At 37.6% G+C, this 22,285-nt stretch overlaps 3 protein-coding genes and 1 pseudogene across 5 annotated transcripts in view; all 4 read right to left on the bottom strand.

Moving 5' to 3' along the window:
• The window catches only part of LOC126785484 (disease resistance protein RPV1-like), a 41,538-nt gene that overhangs the window by 5,441 nt on the left and 13,812 nt on the right, over window positions 1-22,285 (bottom strand). Inside the window, exon 6 of one of the 3 annotated variants that reach the window (XM_050511195.1) lies at window positions 12,121-12,138. The exons of 1 other annotated variant lie outside the window; for it this stretch is intronic. The gene's annotated coding sequence lies outside the window, so the exon portion shown is untranslated. Of the gene's footprint in view, window positions 1-12,120; window positions 12,139-22,285 lie in introns of those variants that run through there. One more of the 3 variants, XM_050511194.1, reaches the window with a different exon arrangement.
• Window positions 1-22,285, bottom strand: part of LOC126785486 (TMV resistance protein N-like) — a 31,607-nt gene that overhangs the window by 3,776 nt on the left and 5,546 nt on the right.
• LOC126785499 (squalene monooxygenase SE1-like) lies at window positions 10,910-11,982 on the bottom strand (annotated as a pseudogene).
• LOC126785501 (squalene monooxygenase SE1-like) lies at window positions 15,480-19,482 on the bottom strand. Its single transcript, XM_050511213.1, has 4 exons — window positions 19,249-19,482; window positions 16,252-16,319; window positions 15,849-15,959; window positions 15,480-15,650 (listed from the first exon to the last, which is right to left on the bottom strand). The coding sequence occupies exons 1-4, from the start codon at window positions 19,275-19,277 to the stop codon at window positions 15,595-15,597; spliced, it is 264 nt and encodes an 87-aa protein (XP_050367170.1). The 5' UTR covers window positions 19,278-19,482; the 3' UTR covers window positions 15,480-15,594.

Below are 22,285 nucleotides of genomic sequence, written 5' to 3'. Positions count from 1 at the left end.
ATTATTGTAAGTTAGTGAAATGGAAGAGACAGAAAGAAACAAGTATATGCATACCACCATTCTTTGGAAGCCCACCCTGAGAAATTTGCCACTTCATGTAATGCAGACCTCCACCTTTGCACCTTCTCGTTGTCATTCCAAAACGTTTTCTCATGATTAGAGAAGGCTTCTCCAAAACACCCAGTTTGCTTTCGTACATGAGAGGGATCAACATCATAGAAAATTGGCAGCACCCTATTACTTGATGATACAACAACAGGGTTTGCGTTCATGCATTCAAGAATTTGTCCGAGTTCATCTAAGCACCACGTTGACGATGCATAATTTGGAGAGAGGACAATGACAGCAAATCTTGATTTCACAATTGCAGCTGAAAGGGCTGGAGCAACAGCTTCACCTTTTTGAAGTTCGGGATCATCCCTAAACGTTATAATTCCTTGATCGTCTAATGCAGTGTATAAATTGTCTGTAAAACCCTTGCGAGTATCCTCGCCTCGAAAGCTAATAAAAACATCATATTCCCACTGAGTTAAAGCGGGGAAAGATGCTGCGGTTCTTTGTATGCTCATTTCCTACTTGTAGCAGATTACCTGTTGAAGAACTATATATATGAATAAAATCAGAGAAGCTTTCAACACAATTTCTTATTAGCTGGAGTTAACAATCCTTGCAATCATGCCCCTTTCCTATTAGGTGGTGTGGTTTCTTGAATAATCACCTAGTTTATCTAGAAACATAAAACCCTAGCAACATGCTGCAAATGCATACAGTACTATACCAGATAAGTGAGATCAGATTTGACCAAAAGCTATGATTATAAAATATGAGTGCCCAAGTTAACTATGCGTGTATGTTCCAAACTTTCATAAAGAGTATGACTGGCGCCTATTTTACAGTAAATCATGAGCGAAGCTGCAGAGAAGAAAGCCAGAAACATAGTAACATATATATAATCAAGCAAATTTAAAATAAAAAAACAAACACAAATATGGGATAGAAATCGGTTTGGAGCTTAACCTGGGTTTGCTGTAAATTCGAATCTGGGATCAGATCGACTTAATTAGAAGCCAAGTGGTGATCGAGAGAAAATAGCGTGAAGAGTTGAGGACCCAATGATAGCCAGCTCCAGTTGCTCTACCATATAGTCAGCTGAGTCAAAGTCAATGCCAACTCGTTTGAAAAGAGTTGACAACCTTATTGAAGATTTGAGATTGATACTTCGGTACCCAGAAGGCCAGAAGATGAAGCGTGCGCTCAATTGTGCCGCCGGCTCTATGCCTCTGTTTTCTCCTCCGGTGAGTCTAGTCTTAGAGAGGAGACTCTTTGATACCTAACACCAACAGACCAACTATTTTCTTTTCTGCTAGCACTTGCGATAAGTTAAGCCAGCTATTGCGTTTAGTAACTTAGTTTCTCGTCCGTGACTTCCAAAAGCGATGGCTTTTTCGGTCTAAAAATTTAAGGTTGCTCAACACCTCCTTTTAGAAGCCGAAGCTCTTTGCAACACTGTAGTTAAATGAATTTTGTGTAATACCGATGGTACCCTCATCTACTTCCTTGATTTACAGAGAATTGCCATGGGAAACTCTCGCCTTCTCTTATCGCAAGTGCTGCTCTCATGAACCTTTCTCTCCCTTCTCTCTTTGAACAACATCGATCAACACTCTGGGTTCAATCACGATTCGTGAATCATTAATCACATTTATGGGTTCAAGCAAGCAACGCATCTTCCACATCAATCACAAGCAGTCGTTGGCTTTCTAAATTCAATCCCTGAAACTCTGAGTGATCCAGAACAACCCAGTTCAGCAGGTAAGCCCCACTTTCTCTTCTTCTTTCTCACCTCAAAACCATGTCTTCTGTGGAAACTGTTGTCCATGCTTCATGAGTGTATTCTCATGTTTATGAATCCCTAAACCAGAAAACAAATGCCCATTTCAAAAAGTAAAAACGGATGCCACAAATGGTTTACGCCGCTAGAGAACCCAAGCAAAGCGTGCCTTTATTTATATCTCTTCATCTTCTGAAGAAGACAACAACGACGATTATTCCGACGAGGATCATCACGACTGCGTTAACGAGCCAAATGACGAAGAGGATGAGCTCGATGACGAGTCTCTCTGCAACAAAGTCACGTTTTTCCTCAACGGTCTCTCTCTCTCTTTTCCTCGTATTGATTCTCTCAAAGGATTTATAATTTCACCGATTCAAAACTAATTCCGCAAATTGATTGATCATCCGAATTTGAATTTTCTAATTTGCTGAATTGATTTGAATAGTTCTATAGTATAATTGCGAGGTTTGATTAACGTGTTTAACAAATAGGAAGCATTTGGAGAATTTGATTGGTAAAGAATGCAAAGCCTATTTTAGTGTTTTGTTTTGCAATTAACTGTATGTGTTAATGTTTTGTTTTGCTTTAAATTCTTGTATTAAGTTTCGACCAGTTGTTCCTTCAAGTTTACAATTTGAATATATGGTGAAGGTGATGTATGTAAGGGAGATGTAGTCCTCTTCACGCATAAAGTGTGTCAGAAGTATTGCCTTGAACACAATTCTATTTCTTTTGTAAACTTTTTGTATGGTCTTGTGTACAACATTCTCTACTGGTCTGATGTTGTGAGTTGAGCATTTGATTATGTGCAGTTTGATAAGATGAGGAGACATGGAAGGGTTATTGGGAAGAGAGTTGTTGCCAGTAGGGTTGTGAAACAAAGCTATGGTGTGGCAAAACAACAACATACTTTTACGGTAAGGTGTATAGAAGTTACAGATGTGACAATGATAAATATGTTGATTTCATTTATAAGACTTGTATCTGCACACTTCAATGTAAAAGATTTAACGTGTGTACTTCCTCATTCAAGGTTGAAGTGTTATGGAGCAAGGGAGTGAATGAGATGTGTCCACTATTCCCTTTGCTTGTGAAGGGTCGCAATCTTTACAAAATAAAAACGTTTAGACAGGTTATGGTTGATGAGATACGTTTTTTGTGTAGATAAGAAATTGTTATTGGTTTGTGCTCTTAGATTATTGAATTCTTAATTGTGTTTTCGTCCACCTTGTAGCGTTGAAGTAATGAAGTTGAAAGATCCATAATGCTAGCTGAGGCTGGGATGAGATTTCTGGTTCATTTGGAAAATTATTAGTGTTATGTTATTTGCTTTGGCTGGCACTTTGGTTCCTATTTTATTTGAGGTATGATCAGTTTGGATTTCTAGTGTTACTTTTCTTTTCTTTTTTTTGTTAGTATCGCTACTGTGATTTAGAAATGTGTATTTGCATCTTCTTAATACTTATTTCTTCAATTATTCTGTTAATATGAACGTTGTTGAATGTAGGCAGTAAGATGTAATGAAGCACTTTTAGATATCACATACTTGGAAGGGGTAGATACATATCTTCTTAATAAAATAATTTGTTGCTTTATCGTATAATCATATGTTCATGCATGTGTTTTGTATGTTTTCTACGCTTATTCAGGATTCTATTCAAAAGGACTTTGAAATAAAAATTGGGGAGATATTGTGGAATCATAGTAGAGGTAGGGCTGAACTCGGTATCAACAGTTCGGTTTATGAGCACTAATCGAAAATCGACACCGAACTTTCGGCCGAACTTTCGGCCGAACTTTCGGTTTTATGTTTTTTAAAACCGAAACCGAAAGATATATATAGAAATCATGGTTTTGGTTAACTTATAATTCGGTTCGGTTTCGGTTTTATTTCGGTTACAAAACCTAATATCCTTATTGACCTTTCGTACTTAACTAATGAAAATAAAAAGATTAAAAGTAAAGGAGTAAGCTACAAGTTCAATACTTTAATTAAGTACATTCACCAAATAAATAATCAAGAACTCAAATATTAACTAAACAAAATTATTGCGATATGCTGAAACACAACAAGTTAACCAAAATGAACATTAAACCTCATGAGCTTCATCACCAGATGTTCATACTTGTCTTAACATGAGAGCTAGTTGACAAAATCCATAAGCATTACATTAGATATCTCCATGCATGATTGTACACATATAAAAATCAAAATCATATATTACCTTGTACAAAATCACATTCTCTACATGTATATATTTATTACCAAATCTATGCTTTACATAAGCACCCGATCGATTACATGTGTTCATCAAATACAAGTTATAACCTTACATCTCAATTCTCGGTTCGGTTCGGTTTCTACCGATTTTCTGAAAATATGAAACCATAACCGACACCAACTGCTTGGTTCGGTTCGGTTTCTGACACCGACGCGGTGATTCCGTTCGGTTCCGGTTTTTCGGTTTCGGTGCGGTTCGGTTATGGCCGGTTTCGGTTTTTTCGGTGTCAAAAAGTCCAGCCCTAAGTAGAGGCATAGATAATCAGCTAGTTTGGCAAAGAGCTTTACTTGGTCTTTAAATCTCTTTGTTGTTTGTTCTACATTCTATGTTCACATGTGTCGTATATTCTTGTTTTGCACTTAACTCTTGAAATGTATAATTGCAAGGAGGAAGATAATACTGAAAATGTTGTCATCTATAGAAGTGTATTGTTCAGCAGTATGTGTCCATACGAGAGCTTGTTGCATAATTTTTCTCTTTGAGCTGTGCATTTTGCACCATGTCTTTTTTCAAGTTTTTATTTTATTATGTATTATGTATTTTTTTTTCTAAGCATTGTTGACTTGGTCTGTTGAGCAGGAAAGCAATTCTATTAGTGCTCAATTGGGGTGTGAGATTCAGGGATTTAAAAGATATAAGGACTCTGTTGTATGAAAAGTAATTAAAAGTTATCTATTAACAAAACTATTGTATTTTTTTTAGGAAACAAAACTATTGTATATAGGCAGGTCTAGAAGTGACAATTGAGAATTATTTTATCAAAGTCATCACTTACTTTCAAGTCTTTGCAAGGAGGTTTCATTACGCTTGTAAGTTATGGATGTTATCTTCAAAGAAGAGCTGCAAGAATATCATTATGAATTTATGAGGACTATTGGGAATGACATTATTTAACAAAGGGCCACCACAACACTTCCAAAAATATTGTGGACGAGAACCAAGAAATAAAATATAACTATTTAACCAATCAGACTTTTTGATCACTTTGAGTATGTAATAACCCGAATTTTTAGAAACTAAATGTCGAGTATTTTCAAAGTGTTAAACTTGTGAAATTAATTCAAGACGACAATTGGAGGTTTGCGACATTTCGAAACGAAAACGGAAACGTTCTCGGATCGTTTAATTAGAAAACGTAACGTTACCGCAACGTATAGATCGACTTTTATTCCGTCGCTCGGTTGCGAAAACTTCCTTCACGAAAGTCGTAGAGCTCATCGATACGAATTCGTGGACACGTCATGCGTTCGAATCGGAAGTGGGACGCGAAAGTTATTAACGTCGGAAGTTCGTTTCCGATTTTGGAAATATTATAAAAGGAAGGAGAGGAGATTAAAATCAGAAAATCAGATTTTTTCTAAAAATCAGCTCGGGGCACTGTTCACCCGAGCTCGGGTACTGTTCACCCGACCTAAAAACCTTCTCCGGCCGATTTCTCCACCATCCGACGTCGCCTCGTGTCGTGCCACCTATCAAACTGACGGGCTCGACGAGCTCCATCTTTTGGGCTATGCCTTGCACTCCGGCGACAACCACACACGGTGTAGCAACCGCCGGAAGTTACTGCTGTGGCGGCGCCGCTTCCTCCGGCCACCATGGCACGAGATTCTTGGGGGGTTTTGCTTGTCTCAGTCCCAGCGACATTCCCACAAAAGGAATCGAGCCAAATCTAAGTGTAAGTACCCGAATCAAAATTTCAATTTCTAGGGTTTGTGAATAGTGCCGATTTCATGTTCTTCGTTGTTTGGACTGTTTAGACTCGAATTTAGACCTTGGTGTCAACTAGGAAGTTGTTGGAAATGTTGTTTAGGTTGTGGTGGTGAAATTTGGTGATGATTGGTGGCGGTCGGTGAACAGTAACGCCGAATGAATAGTGCTGTGAATAGTGATCTGTAACAGTAACTGTGAATAGTGTTCTGTAACAGTAACTGTGAATAGTGATCTGTAACAGTAAATGTGAACAGTGCGTGGTAAAACAGTAATTTGAACAGTGTTTTGATAAAATGTTTTGTCTTCGGACGAGTTTTGTCTTCGGACGAGTTTTTGTCTTCGGACGTGTTTATGAAATATGACATGTATACGATATAATGGATTATATATATATTGTATAAATGGTAAATATGTACATATATATATATAGTTTGCTATATAATATACTGTTATGATTTTATCGTGATTTATGTTATTTCGATGACGAGATTTAAATATCGAGCATGTGATTTTGATTTGTACAATATGATGTGAGATTATTGTACGTGATTTTAACATTGAGTTTGTTAAAATGTTGATTTGTCTTCGGACATGATTTTTGGTACAATATGATGTGAGATTATTGTACGTGATTTTAACATTGAGATTGTTAAAATGTTAATTTGTCTTCGGACGTGATTGGTACAATATGATGTGAGATTATTGTACGTGATTTTTAACATTGAGATTGTTAAAATGTTGATTTGTCTTCGGACGTGATTGGTACAATATGATGTGAGATTATTGTACGTGTTTGGCAAGTCGGAACCTAGCCTTTGGCCGGGCGAAAGTTACGATACAGTTAGAGCTCTAGTCTATCTGCCTTAGTACTGCATGTGAGGTGACGGGTGGTTATCTGCTCATGGGTACTCAGATTGTTTTGGATGTTGGGTAGCGGGTGGCTATCCAATATCGGCGGTGTATTACGAGAGGGGTAACAGATGTGTACCAGCGTTCTTGGTACCCGTAATATAAATGCATTTGGGTAACCAGAAGGGTTACTTAATTTCTCATGAGCGTTTTATTTCATATTTCTTTGGGACGACCAGATGGGCCGTCCATTGACTCATGAGTGCATTTATATTTGTTTGATTTCTGGATTTTCGTATATATTGATATGCGAGTTATATATTTTCATTTTACTCATACGAGCTGTAAAGCTTACCGGGTTTGTGTTTACAATCCCGGTGCACCAATTCGATGGTGTAGTGGATAACTCCGCAGGTGTGGATTAGCAGGAATTGACGGACCGCTCAGAGGACTTGAAGTTATTTATCTCCAGCTTGTGTGAGGATTTTGTGTGACTATCTTGTGAGTTTGTAGTGAGGATTTCGCAATTCCATTTGTTATAATATTGAATTATAATTTGGGTTGTAATAATCGGTTTAACTGAGTTGTATTTTGAACTCAGAGATGATCCGCTGTGGCATTTTAAATGATTTCGATTCATTGAAATTGTTTGGTGTTTAACGACTTTAAAATTTTGAGTTTTTAAGCTCGAAATTTTGGGGTCGTTACAGAGTAGTTATAAAAAGCTCATTTGGAGTTTGGAATAAAGTGGAAAATTTTAAAAGACATGCAAAGATATTCATTCGAGAAACAAGTGAAGATTGTCATCGCTACTATGACACTTCATAATTATATTAGAAGATATGCACATCGTGATAGACATTTGTTCGAAGTGAAAAAAGTGAAGGTGGTGGAGATGAGGAACATGATCATGACGTAGAAGAACAAAATCAATAACAAAATCATCATGGTGCACAAGAAATAAATACATTATGAAACATGATTTCTCAAAATTTGATAATTGCGCGTGTATGAGTATTTATTTATTTACATGATCTTAATTAAAATCAAGTTATCAACATAAGAATATATATTTGTTTAAGATAATTTTAAAAATATCCAATTCATGTCATATTTTTAAGCATTGTTTTAAACTAAAATTGACCCAAAATTATCGTACATGTCCAAATTGGTCATTTAGCAATTTAAAAGCATAAGCCAATTTGAGTTACTAAACGTTCTGTCATAGCTTATGCCACTAACATGCACTTATATAAACCAGTTTACCAAACAGTCAGCTATTTTACTTATCAACTACTTATTCTAAAAAATCAGTATAAGTCAGTTTTTTTATAAGTCCAGCTGCACCAAACATAGTCTTAAACTGGAGGGATAATAAAAGCTTTTTGTCTTTTCGATGAAGGGATTACTAGGATCTAGTATTGGTTTTTCTTTTTCTTTTTAGGGTTGGAATTCCTGAAAATAGTGTGTAGGGGTTGCATATAATTCAATACTATTTACATACCCCGTATTTTTGTATGTTTATGGGTGTTATTTTAATTTAATAATTAAATATACAATAGAGATCATGAAGGGGAATATATGCATACATGTACATATACCGGAGCCAAACAACTACCAACATGAGTACTATCATGATAACTGTTTTTTTTTTTTTTTGCGTGTTGATTAGTAATTACCTACTATGTGACCATTAAACTAATAAAAGTTACATAGTGGAGAACATAAATGTTTAGAACGGGTAATAGCAAGATGAGTGAGAAAAAGGCATATGATTCAGGATGTTTCTGTGTGTATTATTTAATTAATCTTATAGTTTTCATAGTGATATGTTGTTATCAATATTAATTAAACAAACAGTACTTATGGAACTGTCAAACAACAGTTTTCCTTTTTGGCCATGCTAATAATTATTATAACTAAATGTAAAAGGATAAAATGCAAAAATAAAATAAAATGTCAGGATAGCTTGATTTGAAAACCAACAGCCCCTCATGTATATTTCTCCCTCACGACATCTCCTTCACGTCTCCCACACCCCTCCCACACTTGTTCAGTTTAAACTCCTATTTACAACAAACTTTCTAATTTATCTTCTTAAATAAGTTCATATAACCTGCAAAATTATTTCGTTATTGCTTAAAGATTTGGCTTGAGAAAATATTCGTTTGCAATAGAGTACATGCCTAATTGTCAAGAACAAGCTAGCCAATTGAGAAGATTAAATATTGAAGCGGTAAAATAAGATTCATTTTTTTGTTTTTCTACTGAATATCATTAATTCTAATAATTTAATTGCATGTCATCGATTAATTTTGAGAATTCTGATTTCATTAATTTGAGTTTTTTTATTTTTAAATCTTTGTGATATTTCTTAATAATATTTTGGGGCCTTCTTAATTTGAGCGCGGCCTTCGACAGGCGCATCGTGCGTGTATTAAGACTAGTGATTATTTAAGTTGAGTTGTTGTAAGCTACGTGTTAGTATATGTTTCCGTACGTAGATAGTTCAGCCTTTCACTAACTTAATTTTCGTTATACTACCCATGGATTTTGCTGCCATATACTCAGCATAAAGTTCGATACAGTACTTTTTCACGTTATTCATCTGGTATACTCGTGAATGCGGGCCGAAGCTGGCTTCAAAGTAATTTACGAATACATTCTAAATGATAAAAGAGTAAATGTCTACCATATATTTAATTTAGAACTGCTGAAGTTGATAATTATATACATGTCCGTCACCTGTTTCTTGTTTTATTTATGGTCTCAGTTGGATAGCTGAACTAAGCTCTTTCTTGCTAACTTCTCACTAGTTAGTGCAATACCTTAAGACTAAATCTCGCATGTGTTTCATCACTTTCATGATTTTAGGATCACTAGCTGAACCAATTATGTTCTGAATTATTTTAGGATTAGTTGTTCTATCCCAACCGATGAAATTGTACCTGTACAAAGTCATAGTAATTACCACTGATCCACATTCTTTTTCAATGTTGCTTTATTCAAATTACAAGAATGTAGAGGATATGAGTCTCAAACTATAAGAGAAGAAAACAGTTAGGCCAAAGAATCTGTCAGTCTCTATGTCACTCTCAAATACCAGTTAACCAGATCCGAAGAGGAACTGAACTGAAAAAATAAGAATAGAGAATCCACCTGAAAGGTCACATGCTTCTCAACTAAGCTCAACGATTTTCACATCGCCATTTATTCAACCAAATCCGGTTCACGCGCTACCTCTGATAACCGCGCGTGGGGCCCACGCGCCACTTCTAAAACCGGCGCGTTGCTCGCCCACCGCCGCTCAAAACCCTTCATTTTCTTCCCCTCCTCCCTTCCAAGGCCTAATACCGCCTCCTCCCCCCCCCCTCACACTCCCTCACGCGCCGCCCTAGGCGGCGGTACAAACCTCACCTCCTCCAAATCAACCCAATTTTAACCACAATCAATCTCAACAATCACATTAAACAAAACCTTACCTAGATTGAACCTTGAAACCACCAGAATGTCGCCGGAGAAGCTTTAACCTAGGCGGCGTCGACATCGAGCAGTGGCACGAATCGAGCTCCAATCTCCTCGCAGGTGGCACCAGAGGTGAGAATCGGAGTGACAAGCTAGCCCCCGTGCTCTGGTCTCGCCGGTGACGAGCTTGGACGGCGGAGGAAGTCGCAGGAGCCTTGGGTTGTCGCGCGAGCTTCACGGCAGCGAGGGGAGGCGTGTCGAGCTCTAGGACCGCACAAAACTTTTGAGGCCGGCGGTGAGAGCCACAGACGTTTGGTTGGTTAGATCGTCGGAGGCGATTTGAGGGAGCGAGAGAGAGAGAGAGTCGGGTGAGAGAGGGGAGAGGCTGCGGGGAGAGAAGAGAGAGAGAGAGAGAAAAATGAGGGTTTCCGTTTTTGGAAACCCTAGCTTTTAAAAATCTCTTTTTATACATTTTTTCAAAATCGAAAACTAACTTCCGTCGCTAATAACTTTCACATACGATGTCCGATTAGAACGCGTGACATGTCCACGAAATCGTATCGACGAGTGACGGAGTAAAAATCGACTTCCACGTCGCGAAAACGTAACGTTTTTTCCAATTTAAATTTCCGAAGACGGTTCCGTTTTTCGATTTGACATCGTCGTGAGCGAAAAAATGCGATTTATTAAATGTTCCAAGTTTATTCAATTATGAGAATTCATACAAATTGAATCCACAAAATCGGGTTATTACATGCTGATACTGATACTGATACAAATTGGTCAACATATATAAGAAATCTGGGTACTAACTACTAAGTTCCTGTGACCAAATATTCTCATCTCATTTCTTCAATGAACAAACGGGTGGTGATCCATAGTATGCTGGCACCGTTGCTGGAAAGAACATATGTCTAACTCCTTCGCCCTTTATAATGGGGAATATGATGTCTGATGCACACTAAAAAATTAAAACCAGAAACTTTTAAGTAGCAAGCCAATTAGGTATGCAAATTTGTAATTGACGAGCATGGTAATGACAAAATAGTATACATAGATGGTTCTTACATACCATGATCAATCTAAAACCCAGCCACATGTGTTGTGGTGAAGGGAACAGAAGCATTAAGCGCCCAACGCCACAGATAGCAACAGCAAAGAAATGCAAGAACAAGTGAAGTGGACGAGGGTTAAGGCCAGAGAGCAGAGATACCGGTCCATATTAATAGATTCTTCCAAGGCTCAAATAGCCAAAATGCTTCACGCATTTCCTGTCTTGCTGGATCAGGCGATGCACAAAACACCTTGTACAAAGCACCCGCCAACGGGTTTATAGTAGATGACACAGGCTGCAAAGAAAATGGAGCACAACATCAGCTAAGCAAAAACCTTTAAGAATGACATATGGTGGATTTTTCTGAATAGAAGAAAGAAGTTATAGTTATGAGTTTCCTGACTGGGGGCCTTACCTTACGCAGTGTATAAAAGGATTCGAGGTAATTGCACAAAGCTGGTGCATCATTAAAATCATGTAGGGGTCTGAGAAGGTCGCGGAGAAGAACAATGTCTGAAAGAGCCACGGTCATTCCTCCACCAGTTAGAGGATGCCTCATGTTGAATGAATCTCCTAATAAAATTGCACCAGGAGTTGGAAGAGGATTAGCAGCCATACTTCTGTTTTGCATGGATCTGATGTTTCCCTTGTTTACAGCAGCCATTAAGGCATTGTACAGATCAGGGGGGATCTGAATTACAAAGTAGTCTTCATTATTAATCCAGTTCTGATGTAAATCATGTGTGAACAAATAAAATCAAGACCTGAGGAGCCACCAGTCTTCAAATAGTTGGCCATTTCACCATTAGCTACTGAAGGGACTTTTGTTCCAGGTATATCGACCAAGCAACAAACCTCAGTGGAACTAATAGGATAAAACAGGATGGGCGAAGGGTCTCCCAAAATCACATGTCCGTGATTTGGGTGTGGAAGGTCACAGTTCTCTAAAACTAAACCAACAAAACAAGAGGGACTTTCAAGTTTCAACCTGTAGCAATAACAGCAAAATCTTGTTGGTCTAATTAATGAGCAATAATAATATTTCGGAATGGGGTTGATACATAACAAATGCTTGATCTTACGGTATTAAAAATGCATCATTACCTGTGGAACACGGAGAGATTTCCGCAGATTTGAAAAGCATCCATCGCACACAATTGTCAGAGGAGCATATGTTCTCATCTCTTCTCCAGCCTTGTTCTTGTAAATCACCCCTTTGACAATGCCCTTTTCCTCAATTAGTGTTGTCACTGATCCTTGTTCCAATTTGACACTGCAAGTGATTCCATGATACATTAGTAAAAGATTGAATCTTGAAACAGATTCCACCACAGTTGTAACGACCCCAAAATTTCGAGCCTAAAAACTCAAAATTTCAAAGTCGTTAGAACACCAAAACAAGCTCGATGAAATCGAAATCATTTAAAGTGCCACAGCGGATCATCTCTGAGTTCAAAATACAACTCAGTCAAACCGATTATTACAAACCAATTTATAATTCAACATTATAACAATGGAAATGTATAATCCTCACAACAACCTCACAAGATAGTCGCACAAAATCCTCACACAAGCTGGAGATAAATAACTTCAAGTCCTCTGAGCGGTCCGTCAATTCCCGCTAATCCACACCTGCGGAGTTATCCACTACACCATCGAATTGGTGCACCGGGATTGTAAACACAAACCCGGTAAGCTTTACAGCTCGTATGAGTAAAATGAAAATATAACTCGCATATTAATATATATACGAACATCCACAAATCAAATAAATATAAATGCACTCATGAGTCAATGGACGACCCATCTAGTTGTCCCAAAGAAATATGAAAAGAAGCGCTCATGAGAAATTGAGTAACCCTTATGGTTACCCAAATGCATTTATAATACGTGTACCAAGAACGCTGGTACACATCTGTTACCCCTCTCGTAATACACCGCCGATATTGGATAGCCACCCGCTACCCAACATCCAAAACAATCTGAGTACCCATGAGCAGATAACCACCCGTTACCTCACATGCAGTACTACGGTGATATTGGGTAACCACCCGCTACCCAACATCCAAAACAATCTGAGTACTCATGAGCAGATAACCACCCGTTACCTCCCATGTAGTACTATGGCGGACAGACTAGAGCTCTAACTATATCGTAACTTTCGCCCGGCCAAAGGCTAGGTTCCGACTTGCCAAACACGTACAATAATCTCACATCATATTGTACCAAATCACGTCCGAAGACAAATCAACATTTTAACAATCTCAATGTTAAAATCACGTACAATAATCTCACATCATATTGTACCAAATCACGTCCGAAGACAAATCAACATTTTAACAATCTCAATGTTAAAATCACGTACAATAATCTCACATCATATTGTACCAAAAATCAAGTCCGAAGACAAATCAACATTTTAACAATCTCCATGTTAAAATCACGTACAATAATCTCACATCATATTGTACAAATCAAAATCACATGCTCGATATATAAATCTCGTCATCAAAATGACATAAAACACGATAAAATCATAACAGTATATTATATAGCAAACTATATATATATATGTACATATTTACCATTTATACAATATATATATAATCCATTATATCATATACATGTCATATTTCATAAACACGTCCGAAGACAAAACTCATTCGAAAACAAAACTCGTCCGAAGACAAAACGTTTTAACAAACACCATGTTAAAACCACGTACAATAATCACACCTCATATTGTACAAATTAAATCACATGCTCAATATTTAATTCTCGTCATCGAAATGACAAATCCCAATGAATTTATAACAGTATATAATATAGCAAACTATATATATATATATATATATATACTTATTACCATTTATACAATATATATATAATCTACTATATCGTATACATGTCGTAATTCAATATTAAAAACTCTTGTAAAATCTTGAATCTCCGCAAGGGTAGATTTGTAAATATGTGAGATTTTACTCACCTTCTTTCCTGCGTGCAACTTCCACGACCCTAAAAGTAATTTCCTCACTCGTTTCGTCAGTCACCTAATAGCACGATAAATGCTTAGAAAATGATACTTAAAATATCAGGTGACGAGTTTAGCACAGCTAAATGTTGTTCATAAAATATTGTTCACGGAACAATGTTCATGTTTATTAATCACTGTTTTTACTAAACCAATGTTCACAGTTACTGTTTTACCATAACACTGTTCAAAGTTACTGTTTTACCGTGACACTGTTCACATTTACTGTTACAGATCGCTATTCACAGTTACTGTTACAGATCACTATTCATGTGGAGTTACTATTCACAGTTACTATTCATTCGGCGTTACTGTTCACCGACCGCCACCAATCATCACCAAATTTCACCACCACAACCTAAACAACATTTCCAACAACTTCCTAGTTGACACCAAGGTCTAAATCCGAGTCTAAACAGTCCAAACAACGAAGAACATGAAATCGGCACTATTCACAAACCCTAGAAATTGAAATTTTGATTTGGGTACTTACACTTCGATTTGGCTCGATTCCTTTTGTGGGAATGTCGCTGGGACTGAGACAAGCAAAACCCCCCAAGAATCTCGAGCCATGGTGGCCGGAGGAGGCGGCGCCGCCACAGCAGTAACTTCCGGCGATTGCTACACCGCGTGTGGTTGTCGCCGGAGTGCAAGGCGTAGCCCAAAAGATGGAGCTCGTCGAGCCCGTCAGTTTGATAGGTGGCACGACACGAGGCGACGTCGGATGGTGGAGAAATCGGCCGGAGAAGGTTTTTGGGTCGGGTGAACAGTGCCCGTGCTCGGGTGAACAGTGCCCGAGCTGATTTTTAGAAAAATCTGATTTTCTGATTTTTAATCTCCTCTTCTTCCTTTTTATACTATTTCCAAAATCGGAAACGAAATTCCGACGTTAATAACTTTCGCGTCCGACGTCTGATTCGAACGCATGACGTGTCCACGAATTCGTATCGATGAGTTCTACGACTTTCATGAAGGAAGTTTTCGCAACCGAGCGACGGAATAAAAGTCGATCTATACGTTACGGTAACGTTACGTTTTCTAATTAAACGATCCGAGAACGTTTCCGTTTTCGTTTCGAAATGTCGCAAACCTACAATTGTCGTCTTGAATTAATTTCACAAGTTTAACACTTTGAAAATACTCGACATTTAGTTTCTAAAAAATTCGGGTTATTACAACAGTAATCACATTACGAATCAGTAGAATAGATATCATGAAATATACTTGATGGAAAGGAGGATTACCTTGAAAGAGTCACAGATTTTTCACGCATTCTTTGTATGACAAGCCCATTGTGGAAACTCCTCCCAGCCACATCTGAATTATACTGCTCCAAGGGATAAGATAGTTTTGTATCCTTGCCATCCTAGTAAAGAGCATAACCAAAGACCTTCTGAGCATCAATAGACTCGTTTGCACATCCTGCAGCCACAAATAGATATTTGTTGATTAATTATTTGAAGCAGAAACTATGGTAATATTATGGAATCAGACAATGCTGAACTACTTTAGTAATAATCACACAAGCTTTAAATTGGGCATAGATCAAACAATTTGAACATCAACTTCAAAGATGTACACATTTCATTCTAAACCAAATGAGGTGATTACATTACTTACCCTCAAGACCCAATTCAATCAATTTGAGATAACCCCCAGGCTGCAAAAGCTCACCAACAATTCTGTCTGGCTCACTCAAATCTCTTTCAATAACATGGCACGCCGTCCTTCCTGTAATAACAAGCAAACACTTGCTTAACTCAAACGCCCAAATTACAGATTTTGCTCCAAACACTTCCACAACAAGAAATTTCAAATCTAAAGCTTCCCCTAAACGTCACAATGATCACATGTAAAATGCGGGTTCAATCACACCCCTGTTTCTGAATTTTGAAACATCATCTGCATGCAATATTCATCTAAAATTCCCAGTATTTATAAATCTCAAACGAATTCTGAAGCTTAAAGAAAACTTGATAAATGCTCGAACAAGAAATTTCATATTTACATTACAATATCTTACCTTGGCAAGAGTATAAGCAAGAGCTGCACTGCAACTCCGGCGCCGACAATGACGACGTCGGTACTCTTTGTAATAACCCTAAATTTCAAACGATATTAGTTTGAATTGAAATTCCATAAAATTGTGAAATTTAATTAGAATGAGTGTGGGTGGTGACGACGTGATGAAACGAAATACGGAAACGTTCTCGGAACGTTTGAATGGAAAAACGTTACGTTTCCGAACGAATATATCGACTTTTATTCCGTCGATCGTTTGTGAAAACTTCCTTCACGAAAGTTGTAGAGCTCGTCGATACGAGTTCGTGGGTATGTGACGCTTTCTAATCGGACGATTTATGTGAAAGTTATTAACGTCGGAAGTTAGTTTCCGATTTGGAAACTAGTATAAATAGAGTAATTATGAGATTAGGGTTTCCATAATTGGAAAACTCTATCTCTCTCTTCTCTCCGCCTCCCTCCCTCTCGTCTCTCTCTCTCTCTCCTTTCCCTCGAACTCTCTCCCTCCGAACCTCCTTAACACCGGCGATCGGAACTTTCAGGCTGCCGTGGTCTTCACCGCCTAGCCCAAGAGCACCGCACGGCTCTCCTCTACGAACCCCAAGGTCGTCGCAGCATCTCGTGACGTCGTGAGCCTCCGCACTCCAACCCGAGGCTGCAAGCTCCATCGCCACCATCAAGAGCGCCACTTTGCCGACGCGAGGGCACGAAGGGACAACACCGATCGTCGCCCTTGGAGTTTCTGCCATCGATTTAGGGACAAAACCCCACGATTCAAGCCCTCTCCGAGGAAACGATGAACTGTCGGCGATCCAAGCTCTTTCGGAGCCAAATTGGAGTTCTTGGCTTCGATTAAGGTATGATTTGTTGTATTTGATGGGTTGATTGTGATTGTGGATGAATTGTGGATTGATTGGAGCAGTTCGGAGGTGTTGGAGAAGGAGGGGATACCGCCGCCTAGAGGCGGCGCGTGGCAGCGAGTGGGTTAGCTTAGGAGGGGTATGAGGTTGTGGGAAGCAAGAGGAGGAGGAGGAGGAGAGATTAGGCGCGGCGGTGACGTGCTACGCGCCGGTTTTGGCGTCGGCGCGTATGCCCCACGCGCTGTCACAGTTAGTGGCGCGTGAGCGCCACGCGCGGCCTGCCGGAGGTGGCGCGTGCACCCCACGCGCCGCCACATGCGGCGGAGGTGTGAACAGTGAGTCCAGAAGGGTATTTAGGTAATTTAATTTTACGTACGGTAAATGTAATTAAATTTTACGTACGGTAAATGTAAATATAAATTACTTTCAGTAATTGTAAAAAGTAATTTGTAAAAGGTAATTTAGTAAATTTTATTTACTGAGATCGTATTTACATTTAAATAGTATGTGTACGTACAGAAATACGTAAATATTATGTATACGTACAGAAACAGTATGTATACGTACATAAATACGTAAACAGTATGTATACGTACAGAAATACGTAAATAGTATATATACATACATAAATACGTATTATTTTGTGTATTTGTACAGTAATACATGAACAGTACCGTGAATAGTAATTGTGAACAGTAAATTCGTAAACCCGAAAATTGCTGAACAGTAACCGATTATTACTGTTTCGGCATTTAAAGGTTTACGAAACGTTTCTAAATCCTTTTCTTATCTTTTCAAGGTGATCTATAAAGTGAGGAAAAGAATTATCTTCGGAAATTGTGGAACTTCGATCGAGTCGATAAAGTGAGTAAAATCTCACATATTTACGAATCTACTCTCGCGGTGATTCAAGATTTTGCAAGAGTATTTAATAATGAATTACAACATGTATACAATTTAGTGGATTACATATATACTGTATAATGGTAATAAGTACATATATATATAGTTCATTATATTATATACTGTTATTAATTCATTAGAATTGGTCATTTCGATGACGGAAGATTGTGTATTGAGCATGTGTGGTGAAATATGACATGTATAAGATATAGTGGACTATATATTTATTGTATAAATGGTAAATAAGTACGAATATATATAGTTTGCTATATAATATACTGTTATGATTTTATTGTGATTATATTGAGCATGTGATTTGAATTGTACAATATGATGTGAGATTATTGTACGTGATTTTAACATTGAGATTGTTAAAATGTGAATTGTCTTCGGACCTGATTTTGTACAATATGATGTGTGATTATTGTACGTGTTTGGCAAGTCGGAACCTAGCCTTTGGCCGGGCGAAAGTTACGATACAGTTAGAGCTCTAGTCTGTCTGCCTTAGTACTGCATGTGAGGTAACGGGTGGTTATCTGCTCATGGGTACTCAGATTGTTTTGGATGTTGGGTAGCGGGTGGCTATCCAATATCGGCGGTGTATTACGAGAGGGGTAACAGATGTGTACCAGCGTTCTTGGTACCCGTATTATAAATGCATTGGGTAACCAGAAGGGTTACTTAATTTTCTCATGAGCGTTTCATTTCATATTCCTTTGGGACAACCAGATGGGCTGTCCATTGACTCATGAGGGCATTTATATTTGTTGATTTGTGATTTTTCGTATATATTGATATGCGAATTATATTTTGATTTTACTCATACGAGCTATAAGCTTACTGGGTTTGTGTTTACAATCCTGGTGCACCAATCCAATGGTGTAGGGGATAATTCCGCAGGTGTTGATTAGTGGAGTTTGAAAAACGACTCCGGAGATTCGAAGTTGTTCGTATCCAGCTTGTGGTGAGGTTTCTTGCGTGGAATTTTGTGGGAATATTGGTGTGGTTTGATTTGTGAGTTTTGTGAGAGTTGTGAGGATTATTACATTTCCATTTTATGTAATGATGAATTATAAATTTAGGTTGTAATAATTGGTTTTCTGAGTTGTATTGAGAACTCAGTAATGATCCGCTGTGCATTTTAAATGATTTCGATTTCATTGAAATTGTTTTGTGTTTAACGACTTTAAAATTTTGAGTTTTTAAGTTCGAAATTTTGGGGTCGTTACACTCTTCTCCTCCTCCATCTCCGGTAGAAACTCATCGTTTTGTGGCGTCCTCACAAACCCAATATTACTCTGCAAATCATCGACCTTTCTCTTGGCGCTGAAAGTTGTGGTGATGAGCATGAAGAAAACAGAGCCGAGCAGAGACGCCAAGACTCCACCCAAAACGTACTCGTAAGACACCATCTTTATCAGTATTAATTCACGGAAACCCGATGCACTAGATTGAAGGAAGAAGAAGAAGAAGAACTGCAATGAGGGACTTGTGATTCTGTTGATGAATCAGTTGTGTCGTATGAGTTGTTTACGTGTTGGAAAATGAAGAAGCTATTGTGGTTACGGAGCTTATTACACACCGCTAGAGTACCACCACTGATAAACCTTAACAGAGCGTGGGGCTACGCGCCGTTTAAATATAATTGCAGTCTTGTTCCTCAGTGTTCTTCATCTCCATTAATCTTTCTTAGTTTTCAGTCAAGATGATCAATACTCAATGAATAACTTCCCAAACTAGCAGATAACAGAACTGATTTGAAATATTCGATTGAATTCAAAGCTGAATCTTAACCCATTTCAATGATTTCATCAACCCGCCGAGAAACAAACCACATATCAATTACCTCGATCTCCTCGTTCAGTTCTTTCGATACCGAGGGCACACGCCAAATTGATACGAGCTCCATCCATGAAAACCCAATATGCGTATTTGTAGTGGAGATCCTAGAGCTAGATATGCGGTTTTCTGAACAGTATCGAGACACACCATCTTCAGGAATTCTTCGTGTTTGGCTAAGACTCTGCCGCCTGCGATGCGATGTGGCTCTCGTCCATGAGATCGATGAGAAGATATGGTCCTCTTTTTTATCTGATCTATCTATTAATCTCTGTTTGATTTCTCGATGATCCTCAATTGCCAACTAACAGACTCCTTAACGACCACTAACGCTTAATTTGGTCAAATTATCCACGTGTCTAATTGAACGGTTGGGATTCGTCAGTGGTGGAGCTCCATGGTGTATACAATCCGTTTCCTTGTGATTATGGTGACAGCTATAGAACTCTTTAACGGGGTTTAAATAGAAAAATAGTACAAGCAAGGTTCTAAAAAACGCTAGGCGTTAATCGAGCGGACAGCTAAAAACCAACGTCCAGATGATTAATCGGGGATTAATCGGCCCAAAATTGAAGCGGCCAAGAGTCTTCGGGCGACTAGGCGCCACCTAGGCGGTCCTAGGCGGGAATTTTTAGAACATTGAGTACAAGTTTGTATTACGTCATTACTTGTAGACCAAAAGACCCAAAACTAAAACGTGTAGCGCCTACCCTGGATTTTATTTATTTATTTATATCTTTTAATTGGTGAAAAATGGGTTGTGTTAGAGTGTGGTTAAGCCTAATGTAGAGTTAGAGATAGAAGACAAAAGTAGGGTCTCTGTTGTGGAGTGTGAGGTAACTGTGGTCTCGTGTATATACAATCATCATGGTGAATACTATTAGGAGTCAAGAGGGTATTTGTTTTTGAGTTATGGTTTGATTTTCTATAATTCAAGAGGAAGATTGTGAAGACAAGAATCTTGTTAGTTGATTAGTTTAGCAAGGATTGGAGGGGCGTCTTCATTGGGATTTTGGATTATAGATTGAGTGAAGATTTGAGGTCATGTAGATGACCCTTTTCTTTAGGATGTGTACATGATCTATATATTATTCATTGTTTAAATTATTGAAGTGTTATTTAATATAAGGCTATAAGCACTAAAAAGTTGTGTTTTGAGTTCCATATTAAGTGATTTGGTGGCAATGCTTATAACTACAAACTAACTGGGAAGGTCGTAACGATTTTGGACCCTAAAGAAAACCACAGTTGTCAACTAAAAATATGTGTAGCTAAACATCCAAATCATAACTTATTAGTGAAGAGAAATTTTAAATACACACCCAAAATCTCTAAATACACACTCATACTCAATACACAACCAATTTAAATTTGTATTCCAATATTTTTACTAAATACACCACATAAAGAACCTAAAATGCCCTTAAATAAAAAAATCATCAAATACCCTCATTATATTGCTATATAGGGCTACTATTTAGTGTGATTAATATATTGATTGATTTACATTGACATCTTCTAAATGTCATGTCGGTTCAGTCTAAAAAATCATAGGTTACATATCGATTACTGTTAGTTCTTGTGAATAATTATAAGTTGTTTTTTTTCATATTCTTCAAACATAAAAATGATTAAAAAAATGAAATATATATATATACACAATGTCGATGACATTGATAAAGAAAAAAATGAAGAAGATGAACTTTTTTTTTTGGATTGTAATAAGATGAAATCTAATTAAATGAAAAATCCGAATTTTCGTACACGAATTACCTTATTCGAAATTTTAAAATAAAATTTTCTATTTTTTGGAGAAAATTAAGAAATGAATTGATTGTTTGGATTGATTTCTAATAAAAATAGATGCTACATTAAATTTTCTTATTTTTTTTGTTTCCAAAAATAAATATTCTGTTTTTGATAATTTAATTTATTTTTAATTATTGTGATTATTATGTATGTCTATTTTGGTCATTTGACATTTGTGCAAAATGTTATCTGAAATATAAATTGGTAGGTGTGTGTATTAAGTGTTTAAGGGTGTGTATTTAAAATTTCTCATTAGTTAATTGTTATAAAATATAAAGAGACTTTCTGTTTTCTTATTTTCTGTTCAGATTTACAGACTTTCAGTTAAGAAACATAGACGAAATTGATCATTTCATACGTGCTTCTGTTTTTTCTGTAAAAGAATTATTAGTAGGAATGAGAGTGCATGGTGAGAGTGATGTCTACGTATACATGCCAGATTATATAAAATTCCAGTCGAAAGAGTTGCACTGCTGCCATTGAAGGAATTTGAAGCTTAACTTAGCTAGGGCTCACCAGCTCTCCATTTGCGACTAAATTTGGTCAAAACTCAAAACAACCCTTCCCTCCATTACGTGGCCATTCCATTTCCAATTAAACATACCAACTCCCACCTAAAACAAG

This window comes from Argentina anserina, chromosome 2 (assembly GCF_933775445.1).
Source record: "Argentina anserina chromosome 2, drPotAnse1.1, whole genome shotgun sequence".
In the NCBI taxonomy this organism is placed as follows: Eukaryota; Viridiplantae; Streptophyta; class Magnoliopsida; order Rosales; family Rosaceae; genus Argentina; species Argentina anserina.
The sequence above is the reverse complement of the archived record's forward strand: the minus strand, read 5'-3'. Positions and strand labels throughout refer to the sequence as shown.

What these genes read in the sequence shown, in the direction of transcription:
- LOC126785501 (XM_050511213.1), bottom strand. Translation starts at nt 19,277, where the DNA reads ATGAGTTTCTACCGGAGATGGAGGAGGAG. An exon ending in TACCGGAGATGGAGGAGGAG is followed by an intron (nt 16,320 to 19,248) that starts AAGAGTGTAACG and finishes AGGGTTATTACA; the next exon opens with AAGAGTACCGACGTCGTCAT. An exon ending in GATTGAATTGGGTCTTGAGG is followed by an intron (nt 15,651 to 15,848) that starts GTAAGTAATGTA and finishes TTGTGGCTGCAG; the next exon opens with GATGTGCAAACGAGTCTATT.